We start from the raw sequence: 13,941 nt of genomic DNA on the forward strand, positions 1-13,941 counted from the left end.
GAATTTGAAAAAAAAAATCATTAGTGTTAAATGAGTATTAAAAAAGGGAAATCTTTTAATAGATGCATTTACTTAATGATTGTGGTGAAAAGAACCAGAGTATGCTCATGTTTTTCATAGTACATGATGACCGCGACGGGACCATGGTGATAGTGGTGACCGTGATGGGCAACGGGATGATGCCATGTGATCTATTGGTTCATCTTATCCTTACAAGGATTATCGCGTCGTGCTGATCTATGAGAGATTGTTTCTTCGTAATTAGTGCTGGTCTGTGAGAGACTGCACTCTAGAATATGCTGATCTGTGAGCGATTGCACTCTAGAAAATCGTGTTGATCTATGAGCGATTGCACGCTAGTAAATTGTGCTGATCTGTGAGAGATTGTACCTTGGTAATTAGTATTGGTCTGTGAGAGGATGTACATTTATGATTTACCCTCCTTCGAGGAGGGTTTTGTTTTGGAAATTCCTGAATCATGCGCATTGGCATATACGCATTTCATTAGGGTGCTTGGCACACGAGTCATGTTTGTTATACTATGATGATTGTATATACATATTCGGTTGTTGTTGTGATTTGTCGTAATTACTACGTAAGATTATTGATTTTGTGTTGAGTGTTGAATGATTTCGAAACATTTTCAAAACTGAAAATCTGCGCTTTTCACATTTCTATTCGAATACGACAACACAGAGTTTGCTACTGACTTATGATTTCGCAGTTGTATTCGAATATGACAAGACTTTATTCGAATACGTGTATTCGAATACGACGAGATTGTATTCCAATACGACAGGATGATTTTTGCTACTGACTTATGACTTAGCACTGTATTTGAATACGAGTTTGCTATATTCGAATACGATAGTGCAGTTTTGTTAAAAACATCATTTTTCAACTTTGATTATCCATGTTTGGCATATGAAAACCCTTTCAAGGAGTATGCTTAGTTGAAAGTTTATTTTGTGCATTTAAAATTGAAATGCTAAGTGATATTTGTTAATTTCAGTTGGTGACCCTTTTACATTACTATGGAAATTTGGACTTTGCCCTCATATGATACTCGAGTTAATTCCACCGACGGTTACCTTGACGACGGAAACATCGTTAGACTATCAGGTACCTTGTGGAGCTCACTTTCGAGAAGATCGACTATCCGGTACCAGCATGATTGGTGCTCGGAATCAGTGGAGCTAAGGAAGATGCAAAGGATTCCTCAGTTGGAGTTGAGGTAGAGGGCACCGTAGGAGCTGGAGATACAGAGCTTCCACTTCCGGTGAATGATCCCTTATCGACGGTCACTAAAGTAGCAGATTATTTTGAGGTTTCAGCGCCTCCAAAGCCACCTATCTCGTGGGTGGATCTGACTTCTGAGGAGATTGATCCTTCTATGGATGATGAGGAGGAGGAAGTCACTTCGAGGATAGATGTTGCATTAGATGAGACTTGTGGAGTGTGTGGAGGTCACCCTGTTACTATAGTTGCTAGGGTATGATCAGATTAGTTTCGTGTATAGGGACTTGATGTCTTTCTTTTGGTGGTTGTACTTATTTTATTTTGGGATGACTGTAACTAAACTTATATGGTCAGTTGACTTTTGTTTTGGTGGGTCCATGTTCTTTTTTTTTACGTGACTATGGGGTGGAGTAACATTCTTGGAGCAATACTTTTGTGCAGGTGTTTGCTGGGAATACCCCAGGGGTACGAGTCATGCCTGATAGGTCTCATAGCCCCGGTGTATTTTGTTTATTTGTATAATTTGGATTATCGTTTCAAAAACTATTTTAGTTGTTTGTAATTAATTATGTCTTTAGTCGTTTGTGTTACGATTTGGCATCTTTGTTAAATTGGTTTTAAAAAAAATAAAATACATTCGCACTGTTAAAAATTGGGGTGTTACATCAGTGGTATCAGAGCTTTGGTTTAGATTGTAGGTCGACATGTAGGTTGGGAGTCGTTTTTAGAACTGAAAATCTACATTTTTCTTAATTGTATTCGGTTGCGACAGTGCTGTATTCGAATACGACAATGTAGTTTTGTTAAAAACTTCCTTTTCGACTTTGTTTATGCATTTTTTACATATGAAAACCCTTTCAAGGAGTATGCTAAGATGAAAGGTTATTTTGTGCATTTAAAATTTAAATGCTAAGTGATATTTGTTAATTTCGGTTGGTGACCCTTTACAATTATTGTAGAATTTGGGCTTTGCCCTCAGTTGATACCCGAGTTCGTTCCACTGACTGTTACCTTGACGACGGAAACATCGTTAGACTTCCCTGACTAAGATTCGCCGACTGCTTGGGCATACGACCCCATCTCAAGTAGGGCTACTTATACAGGGAGAGTAGTGAGGACAAGTAGGAGAGCTGAAACAGTATACCTCGTGGAGCTCACTCGCGAGAAGATCGACTTTCCGGTACCAGCTGGATTGGTGCTCGAAAAGAGTGGAGCATGGGAAGATGCAGAGCATTCCTCTGTTAGGGTTGAGGCAGAGACCACCGTAGGAGCTGGAGATACAATGATTGGATCCGGGACTGGCGAAAAGGATAATGGGCCGATGTCAGTGGAGCGAGAGATTGCAGGACCGTCCAGGCAGGCCGAGTCAGAGCTTCCATTTTCAGTGAATGATCTCTTACCAACTTTTGCTGAAATAGCAAACTGTTTTGAGATCCCAGCGCCGTTGAAGCCACCTATCTCATGGGTGGATCTGACTTCTGAGGAGACTGATCCTTCTATGGATGATGATGAGGAGGAAGTCACTTCGAGGATAGATGTTGCATCATATGGAACTTGGGGAGTGTGTGGAGGTCACCCGTGTTATTGTAGTTGCTAGGGTATGATCAGATTAGTTTCGTGTATAAGGACTTGATGTCTTTCTTTTGGTGGTTGTACTTATTTTATTTTGGGATGACTGTAACTAAACTTATATGGTCAGTTGACTTTTGTTTTGGTGGGTCCATGTTCTTTTTTTTTACGTGACTATGGGGTGGAGTAACATTCTTGGAGCAATACTTTTGTGCAGGTGTTTGCTGGGAATACCCCAGGGGTACGAGTCATGCCTGATAGGTCTCATAGCCCCGGTGTATTTTGTTTATTTGTATAATTTGGATTATCGTTTCAAAAACTATTTTAGTTGTTTGTAATTAATTATGTCTTTAGTCGTTTGTGTTACGATTTGGCATCTTTGTTAAATTGGTTTTAAAAAAAATAAAATACATTCGCACTGTTAAAAATTGGGGTGTTACATCAGTGGTATCAGAGCTTTGGTTTAGATTGTAGGTCGACATGTAGGTTGGGAGTCGTTATTTGATCATGCATAGGGGTAAGTTGTCTAAGTTTTCAAGTATGGAGTAGTTGTTATGTATTGATGTAGTCGAAAGTTATTTTTGGAATTATTCTAAGTGGTGATAAGATTTCTTCTTGATGTTGGTTTTGAAGGAAACAATGCCTTCAAGAAGGAACGACGCTGCAAGAGTCAACATCAACAGGGATAACCAAATGGTTGAAGCAATGAATAACATAGTTGCTTCTGTTGTTGCACAGACTACTGCAAAGACTCTACAGGAAAGAGAGATCCGTGCTGCTGAGTCAAGAGGATTGGATGATTTTCGTTGTTACAATCCTCCAAAGTTCAAGGGTGATGAGATCCCAGAAAAATCTGATTAGTGGATTCAAGAAGTGGAAAAGATCTTCGAGATGATTAATTGTCATGTAGGGGTGAAGGTCAACTATGATACGTATCTGCTACTAGGGGATGCTGAATATTGGTGGAAAAGTACAAGAAATTTTATGGGACCAACTCATGAGGAGGTGAACTGGGAATCATTCAGAAGGAAGTTTTTAGACAAATACTTCCTGATGAGTACCATGACTAAGCTGAGTGATGATTTCCTTAAACTCTACCAGGGAAACATGACAGTGGGTGAATATGCCGCTAAGTTTGAATCGTTGTCAAGGAATTTCAGGTTTTTCCGTGAAGAGATTGATGAACAATTCATGTGTCATCATTTCCAAGACAGACTAAAGTATGAGATTCAAGACTCTGTCTTGCCATTGGGAATTCAATGTTTCCAAGTTCTTGTGGAAAAATGTAGAGAAGTTGAGGATATGAAGAACAAAAGGGCTAGCCGAGGAGGGAGTTTTAATTCATGAGGGCCTAGTCGGATGAACTATTAGAACAACAAAGGAAAACAAGTTGCTAAACCTTATAACTGACCAGAGAACAACAATAGGGGTCAGAATCGCCAAGGGAACCAGAATTTCGGAAGACAATTGGGACAAGTGAGTCAATGTTTTCGATGTGGAAAAGAGGGACATTATGCTACTGCTTGTACCTCTAACAGTCCCATTTGTTACAATTGCCAAAAGTCAGGGCACATTGCAAGAGATTGCAGGGATTCGAAGGTGGAATCAATAGTGAATGCAACTAGGGCTACTCGTCCTACTGCTTTCGGACGCGTTTATTGCATGGATGCTGAAGCTAGAAATCCATCTAACAATTTGATCCAACGAGACTGCAAGATCGCAGGTAACACTCTAACTGTGCTTTTTAATTCGAGGGCAACCCATTCCTTCATTGCTATGGACTGTGTGAATCATTTGAAGTTATATGTGTCTTCTCTACCTTTTGATTTGGTTGTTTCCACACCTGCTAAGACTTTGACTGTAAATATTGCATGTTTACATTGTCAAGTAACTATTTAGAATAGAGATTTCTTGATTAATTTGATTTGTTTACCCCTACAATCACTCGAGATCATTCTCGGTATGGATTAGATGTCGTATCATTATGTGATCTTGGATTGCGCTCGCAAACTGGTTTTTTTCCCCGAGCTAGGAGTCGTTTGGTATCTAGCTGCTAACAAACTCAGAATGTCACTGAGAGAAGGAACTCATGAGTTTTTTTCGGTTGCTAACGTGGAGGCAAAGATAAATGTGAGCATAGAAGACGTGGTGCTTGTCAAGGAGTACCCAGACGTATTTCCAACAGAAATTCCAGGATTGCCACCAGTAAGAGAAATGGAGTTCTTCATTGATTTTCACCCAGGAACCTGGCCTATTTCGATTGCGTTGTATCAAATGTCACCGTTAGAATTGAATGAGCTCAAGGGCCAAATTGAAGAGTTATTGCAGAAAAGATTTATCAGGCCAAGTGTGTCACCATGGGGGGCTCCGGTACTGTTAGTTAAGAAGAAGGATGGAAGCTCGTGCTTATGCGTGGATTATAGACAGCTTAATAAGGAAGCTATTAAGAATCGTTATTCTTTTCTTGGTCTAAGACCCTTAGTTTTAATTTCTGATTTTTGTTTTTTGGTGTATTTTGTGTTGAATTTCTAAGGTTTTTTAGATAATTTTATGGTATTTTGTGAGTTAAATGCCAAAAATATCCTTTTGAAGCCCCGATTAAAATTATTCATCGATGAATAATTTAGTTTAATTACGGTGAATCTTTTTTCGAAAGAAATTTTTTCTTAGATGTACCGTTTTTCAGAAAAAAATTTATCTCCTAAATTGAATTGCAGCGAGACTGAATATTTTTATGAAAAAGTAGTTTAAGATGTGATGTGAGGTGCGGAGGTAATGATGATTTTTATAAAAATATCTAGATTTTTATTTGGATATTTGTTTTATTTCTAATATATATATATATATAGTCGAAAAGAAAGAAAGAAAAAGAAAATCAGTAAAAATTTTCCCATTTCACGCATATCTTCATTTTTTCTCTCTGTTTTAATGATGAAATACAAACAAAGTGTGGGTAGAAAACCAAAACCAACAAACACAAAACCTTCTTTTCTCTCTAGATCTAAGCTCCCTTTTGAGAAGTGACAGAAGGGAAAGTCGCTCCTTATCCCGCTACGATGCTAGTGAGCTAGTTTTCGAAGCGACGGCGCGAGCGAAAGTTTTACCAAAATTAATCACGGTGCCGTAAACATTTGTTAAAGCGATAGTTAAGGTAAGGGCCCCTTCCAAACTTTTAGATTGCATATAAGACTCTATATGTGTATTTGTGGAGGTGGAAATTTATGAGATTTGTGTGTGAAATTGTGGAAAATGAATTTAATGTGATTTATGTGTGTTTGTGGAGATGGAATTTTGTGGTTTATGTGTGAAAACGTGGAGTTTTGAAGTTGGGTGATTTATGTTTGAATTGTTGAAATTTACTTGAGGTGTTATATGTGTGTTGTGGAGTTTGAATTGATTAAATTTGATGTGAAATTGTGAGATTATAAATTAAATATGTTTGAGTATGCTCTGTGGTGAATTTGAAAACAAATCATTAGTGTTAAATGAGTATTAAAAAAGGGGAATCTTTTAATGCTGCACTAACTTAATGATTGTGGTGAAAAGAGTCAGAGTATGCTCATGCTTTTCATAGTACATGGTGACTGCGATGGGGCCATGGTGATAGTGGTGACCGTGACGGGGCCATGGTGATAGTTGACTGTGACAGGCCACGAGATGATGCCATATGATTTGTTGGTTCATCTTATCCTTACAAGGATTATCGCGTCGTGCTGATCTATGAGAGATTGCACCTTGATAATTAGTGTTGGTCTATGAGAGGCTGCACTCTAGAATGTGTTGATCTGTGAGCGATTGCATTCTAGAAAATCATGTTGATCTGTGAGCGATTACACGCTAGTAAATCATGTTGATTTGTGAGAGATTGCACCTTGGTAATTGTACTGTTCTGTGAGAGGTTGTACAATTATGATTTACGGTCCTTCGAGGAGGGTTTTGATTTGGAAATTCCAGAATCATGTGCATTGGCATATACGCATTGCATTAGGGTATTTGGCACGCGAGTCATGATTGTTTTACTATGATGATTGTATATACATATTCGGTTGTTGTTGTGATTTGCCGTAATTGCTACGTGTGATGATTGATTTTGTGTTGTAAGCGTTGAATGATTTCGAAACGTTTTCAAAACTAAAAATCTGCATTTTTCACAATTGTATTCGAATACGACATCAAGAGTTTGCTAGTGACTTATGCTTTCGCACTTGTATTCGAATACAACAGGACTGTATTCGAATACGAGTTTGCTGTATTCGAATACGACAGTGCAGTATTGTTAAAAACTTCATTTTTCAACTTTGATTATGCATGTTCATCATATGAAAACCCTTTCAAGGAGTATACTAAGTTGAAATGTTATTGTGCATTTAAAATTTAAATGTTAAGTGATATTTGTTAATTTCGATTGGTGACCCTTTTACATTACTGTGTAAATTTGGATTTTTCCCTCATATGATACCCGAGTTCATTCCACCGACGGTTACCTTGACGACGAAAACGTCGTTAGACTTTCCTGATTGAGATTTGCCGACTTCTTGGGCATACGACCCCATCTCAAACAAGGCTACTTATACGGGGAGGGTAGTGAGGACAAGTAGGAGAGCTGAAGCAGTTACCTCGTGGAGCTCACTTGCGAGAAGATCGACTATCCGGTACCAGCAGGATTAGTGCTCAGAATCAATGGAGCTAAGGAAGATGCAAAGGATTCCTCAGTTGGAGTTGAGGCAGATGCAAAGGATTTCGGTGAATGATCCCTTACCGACGGTCACTAAAGTAGCGGACTGTTTTGAGGTTCCAGCGCCGCCAAAGCCACCTATCTCGTGGGTGGATCTGACTTCTGAGGAGACTGATCCTTCTATGGATGATGAAGAGGAAGAAGTCACTTCTATGGAACATGTGGAGTGTGTGCAGGTTACCCATGTTACTGTAGTTGCTAGGGTATGATCAGATTAGTTTCGTGTATAGGGACTTGATGTCTTTCTTTTGGTGGTTGTACTTATTTTATTTTGGGATGACTGTAACTAAACTTATACGGTAAGTTGACTTTTGTTTTGGTGGGTCCATGTTCTTTTTTTTTATGTGACCATGGGCTGGAGTAACATTCTTGGAGCAGTACTTTTGTGCAGGTGTTTGTCGAGAATACTCCAGGGATATGAGCGATGCCTGATAGGTCTCATAGTCCCGGTGTATTTTGTTTATTTGTATAATTTGAATTATCGTCTCAAAAACTATTTTAGTTGTTTGTAATTAATTATGTCTTTTGGCGTTTCTGTTACGATTTGGCATCTTTATTAAATTGGTTTTAAAAAAAATGTACATATACACTTGCGCTGTTGAAAATTGGGGTGTTACAGTTGGGGTGATAAAATTTATTTCAAGTGATAAAATTTATTATGAAATGTATTTTTTGTTTGTATATACAATGGTGTATCTTGTATTGTTAAAGAGGTTGCTAACATCAAGTACAAATACATGGAATTTTCTTTCATTGGGTTAATAGATTGCAGACTGAAACATTATGTGGCTGTTTTAGTTGTCAGTTTCCATTTTAATTGAAAATAAATAAATAAATAATTGGTTAGATACATATTTGTGTTTGATAAAAAAATATTTGTTTAGCAAATGTGTTTGCTAAAGAAATTTTAAAACTTTACGTAAACAAAAATTGAAATAGTCTAAAAATAACAATATAAACGTTCAATAAGCAAAATAGTCCAAAAGTGAAAACATTGTATAGAGTTATTCAAACAATAATTTAGAGGATGAAATGGTTGGATTTTTTTTTAGGTTTGGGGAACCCTAAAAATTTAATGTGTAGTATTGTATTTTTTTTAAAAGTAAATTTATTAATAATAATTCTACATGACTTACCATCTCAATGTTTTTTAAGATACACCAGCACTTTTTTCAACAAAATGATAACTTTGTGCATGTTTAAAAAATAAATATTCTTAACAGAAAAAAATATATATATAAAGGACCCCAAGAGATGTTTTTTGATTTAACTAATAGATTTTATAGTAACAATGCATATATTAATCTAGTTGTACTAGTAAAGATATAGAATAATGAGTCATGTGAAATTAAAAGAATGAGCTGTCAAATGATGATATTACCAATAATCACCACAGGAACATGATCCATCTTTAAAATGATGAAATCTATTAATATCTCTAACAATGATTTGCCTTGAAACAATTTTAGATACGAATTTAAGAAAAGTGTGGCAGTCAACACAAACTCTCAAATTCTTCTTTACTCTTATTGGGGCTCCATGTGGTGTAGCAACTAATCCAAAAGCTACAGCAAGTTTCTCACTATGATGATATAAGAGCTTTTCCTTTTCACTTTGATTCACATTATGTATATCAATCTCTGTGATGGGACTATATCCAGCTTTACTTAAAAGGTCACTTAACTCCTCCAATTTAGCATATATTTCATCACTTCTAGAATGACTTCTATCTCCAACAATGAAAGTGTGTATCTTGTCTTTGACCTCAATCCAACTCATTCCAGGTTCCTTCTTCACCATGCTCTCTTTCATAACCTTTCTAACCTTAGCAACATTTTCCCACATCCCTACTGATGCATAGATGTTTGCAAGGAGAACATGAGTACCAGATTTGTCTGGTTCAAGAGTGAAAAGCATCTCTGCAGCTTTCTCACCGAGTTCGACATTTTTATGGATTCTTGCAGCTCCAAGAAGTGCTCCCCAAACTGAACCATCACCTTCAAATGGAATGGAATTTACAAGCTCCACTGCTTCATTAAGTTTTCCTGATCTTCCAAGGAGATCAATCATGCAAGCATAATGCTCTTGTGTAGGTTTGATTCCAAACTTTTCCTCCATTGTTTCAAAATATTGTTTCCCTTCACTTACCAAACCGGCGTGATTACAGGCACATAGAACACTAACTAATGTAATATGGTTTGGGGTCACACCGTCTTTAAGCATTTGATTGAACAACTTAAGAGCCTCTTTACCATGACCATGTTGAGCCAACCCTCCAATCATTGCAGACCATAAGACTATTCCTCTCTGCGGTATCTCAGAAAAGGCGCGATGAGCATCCTCTATGCTTCCACATTTTGCATACATATTGACTAGAGAACTGCTGGCAAAAATATCAGACATAAATCCAAACTTAATGGCATGGACATGTAACTGTTTCCCCTGCTCATATGCAGACAAGTTTGCACAAGCATTTAAAAGAGAACTGCAGACAAATGAATCCGGCTTAATGTCTGAAACTTGCATTTGCAAATATAGCTTTAGAGCCTCCTCTCCATCCCCATATTGAGAATATGCAGTTATCATGGACGTGTAAGCCACCAAATCTTCCCAAGTACGCTCGTCAAATATTTTTGAAGCTTCATCTATATGACTACATTTTCCATAAGTGTCAAGAAGACTGTTTATAACATAGAAATCTGAACAAATTCCTGATTTGATGGAAAGTGTATGAATTTGCTTGCATATCTTAATTTCCTGCAAACTGGCCACAGATTTAAGAACAGTTGACAAAGTAGTTTGGTTGAAATCTATAATTTCATGGTGCATTTCAGAAAAAAGTGAGACTGCTTGTAAGTCATCACCAAACTGCGAGTAACCGGTGATCAAAGCATTACATGCAATAATATCCTTCTTTGGCATCAAATCGTAAGCTCTTCTTGCATCATCCATCATCTCACACTTGGAATACAAATCAATTAGTCCTACAGCCACAAACAAATCTGAATCACTATCAATCTTTACCAGACAAGAATGTAATTGTCTACCCAACTCCTTCAACCTCATTGCAGCACAGGCCTTTAAGGCACTTGATAAGGTAAACACATTGGGACAAGTTCCTGAATTTCTCATCTCATTCAACAGTATCAAAGCCAAATCGCTATACTCATGAAGAACACAACCAGCAATAACTGCGTTCCAAGAAACAGTATCAGGGTGTATAATTTCTCGAAAAACAGAAACAGCATCTTCAATCCTCCCTGCTTTTGCATACATATCAACCAAGGCATTTGTAGAAAATTGATCGTAACTGTGACCAAGCTTCATTAAAAGGCCATGAACCATCCTTCCGAGACCTCCATCCCGCAATCCAGCACAAGCATTCAATATAATTGAAAGGCTGAACTCATTAGGCCTTACTTCAGCATCAACCATTCCTTTAAACAAATCAACAGCTTCAGCTAAGAAATCACTCTGCACATAACAAGAAACCAAGGTATTCCACAAAACAACACTCCGCTCCACAACCATACCAAACAATTTCCTAGAATCACCAAACATCCCACATTTAGCATACATAACAACCAAAGTGGTAGCAACAAAACTATCAGACTCAAACCCTGAGACCACAGTCATGGCGTGAACCTTCTTCCCCATATTCAAATCCTTCTTTATTGAGCATGCTTTGAGAACACTTGGGAAAGTAAACTCATTACACTTAACACCCAGCATACACATCTCATTAAATGCTAACAGGGCCTCTTTATCAAAACCATTTTGCACATAACCAGATATCAAAGCAGACCAAGAAACAACCATACTTGGTTCAGTACTTTGATCAAACAGCTTGCGGGCATACCCGAAACGACGAGATTTTGAATAAATTGTTACCAAATGGTTTCTGAGACTTGGGTGGTGGGAAAATCCAAACTTGATCATGTGGGCATGAATTTCCATGCCTGAATTGAGGGACTTGGAAGCAACACAGTGTGATAATAGGTTGTTGTAGGATATGGGGAAATTTGTGAAACATTGTGAGGTTGAATTTGACACGACTGTGGTTTGGGAATCTATGAAGCAACGACAAGTGGTTTGTATGGTTGGGTGTTTGATGCGACAAAACTGTAGACTGGTTTTGTTGAAACACAACAACATGCTCTTAATATTGCACGAATGAGATTTGTTCGTTACGTGACTACTAATGGCACGGTTTATTAAACTATCAGGATCAGCCTAATACTTACTACAGAAATATTATTTAAATATTAAACTCGCATTTTTACACAAAGTTTTAGTTGAAAACTAACAAATGTCGATATTTTTAAGTTGAATATTTTCTTCTAGGTTCGGACTTGTGACTTCGTTGGAGTTGTGTGAGTTAATTATGACAATATTTACCATTTTTTAAGGAAAAAAAACATGGATATGTATTCTCTTATAGGAATAGAGAGCTTTTTTATAGGAAGTTTCATTTTCTTTTTGATTAATTGTAAGAAGTATTTTGTTTAAAACTAGTTTTTTTTAATCGTATAAGAGATGATAAATTTTATCATAATTAATTCACACAACTGAGGTATCGGAATCGAACTCGGGACAAGACTTTCAACCTAACAATATCGACATTTTTCAATTGAGTTATGACTTAAGGACATCTTGTTAAAACTTTAACAACTTTATTAACTACTCTTTACACCAAAAAATAATGAGATGTTAGCCGAAGGTGACCAACAACCGAATTGGATTTAGCTTATGTTCAAGTAGCCGATTGAAGGCTAAGTGAAGTAAGAACAACTGAACACGAGCTAAGTGAAGTAAGAACAACTGACCCACAATCGTGGGAATGTCATAACCTGATCTTCTAGTTGTAAGACTCGTTTTCCTTATTTTTACTCTCCATGAATTGATATGGCTATTTTTATGGAGTACAAACATGAGTAGTAATAAATTGTTGGGTGGGCTCACTCCCCAAGTGGAACCCACCAATTTTACTAATATTATTATTATTATTGAAATAAAAAGAAAAAGAAAAAAACAAGGTTTTAATGGGATTGGCCCACTTGAAGGTAATAAAAAGGATTTAGAAATCCCTAAGAAGACATGCAGAAAGACAACGGAAGAAGAACGGTTGTCAGAGAAGAAAAATAAGGGTTTGGTTCCAGTGGTGGTAACAGGTGTGTAGCAAACTTTCTCCGTTTGATCTACAAATTTAGTATGTTATTCCTACCACTGAATTTGTTATTTTAATATATAATTTGAGTAGTTTTATCTTCTCTGAGAGTTACTTTGGCATACCCACTTTAGTGGAAGGTTGTTATAAGGTTGTTATAGGGTTGTTATTGCTGATTGATATTCCTTATTGTTATTAGGAAGACTCTTGATGTACCCATTAATTATTATAGTGGAAGTTTTACCGGACTAGGTCCCGTGGTTTTTATTCTCTCAATTTGAGGGAAGTTTTCTACGTTAAAATTGTGTTTGTCTCATATTTAACTTTTTGTCAATTATTATTGCTTTTGGAATTGTATTTTCTGTTTGGCCATTTATCTGCACAAGTGGAAAAAAAATATTCCGCATTATTGAGATAATTATTGCTAACTATCTCTGGTTTTTCCCAACAAAGTAGTATCTAGAGCTCGGTTATTTGATTTGTGCATTTAAATGGAGGAGGAAAATAAAGGTCCCAATATGATTAAACTCAACTCTTCTAATTACACACTTTGGAAGACTCTCATGGAAGACATGTTATACAGTAAAGATTTGTATGATCCTATTGAGGGTGACATTGCTAAACCCGCAGATAAATCTGACGCTGATTGGAAGAAGATGAATAGAAATGCAGTGGCGTTGATCAGGCAGTGGTTGGATCTTAGTGTGTATCCACATGTTGAAACTGAAATAGATGCTAACAAGATGTGGGAAAAATTAAAAGAGTTGTATGAACGAAAGAATGTGCAAAATAAAGCATTCTTGATTCAGAAGCTGGTGAATATGAAATACAAAGACGGGGATTCAATGGCAGAGCATATGAGTATTTTTCAGAATACAGTGAATCAGTTGAAAACCGCAGAAATTAAATTAGATGATGAGTTGCAAGCGTTGTTATTATTGAGTTCCTTGCCTGATAATTGGGAAGTCCTTGTTGTGACGTTGACCAATTCAGCTCCAAGTGGAAAGTTGAAAATGTCAACAGTTAAAGAGAGCATGTTGAATGAAGAATCTCGAAGAAAGGAACGTGGGTTGATTGGTTCTTCCTCAAAGTCAGAAGCACTAGTTACAGAGTCACGGGGGAGAAGTCAATCTAGAAACTTCCATAGACGCAACAACTCTGAAAGTCGTAGCAAGTCAAAAAGCAAGTCGAGGACTAGAAAAGAAGTGATATGCTATCATTGTGGCAAAAC

At 37.1% G+C, this 13,941-nt stretch overlaps 1 protein-coding gene across 1 annotated transcript; it reads right to left on the bottom strand.

Moving 5' to 3' along the window:
- Window positions 1-8,869: 8,869 nt before the first annotated feature.
- LOC101510793 (pentatricopeptide repeat-containing protein At5g04780, mitochondrial-like) lies at window positions 8,870-11,825 on the bottom strand. The gene has a single exon (XM_004515966.4). It carries the CDS (start codon window positions 11,696-11,698, stop codon window positions 8,921-8,923), a length of 2,778 nt encoding a protein of 925 aa, XP_004516023.1. The 5' UTR covers window positions 11,699-11,825; the 3' UTR covers window positions 8,870-8,920.
- Between the last annotated feature and the right edge of the window lie 2,116 nt (window positions 11,826-13,941).

This window comes from Cicer arietinum, chromosome 7 (assembly GCF_000331145.2).
Source record: "Cicer arietinum cultivar CDC Frontier isolate Library 1 chromosome 7, Cicar.CDCFrontier_v2.0, whole genome shotgun sequence".
Lineage (NCBI taxonomy): Eukaryota > Viridiplantae > Streptophyta > Magnoliopsida > Fabales > Fabaceae > Cicer > Cicer arietinum.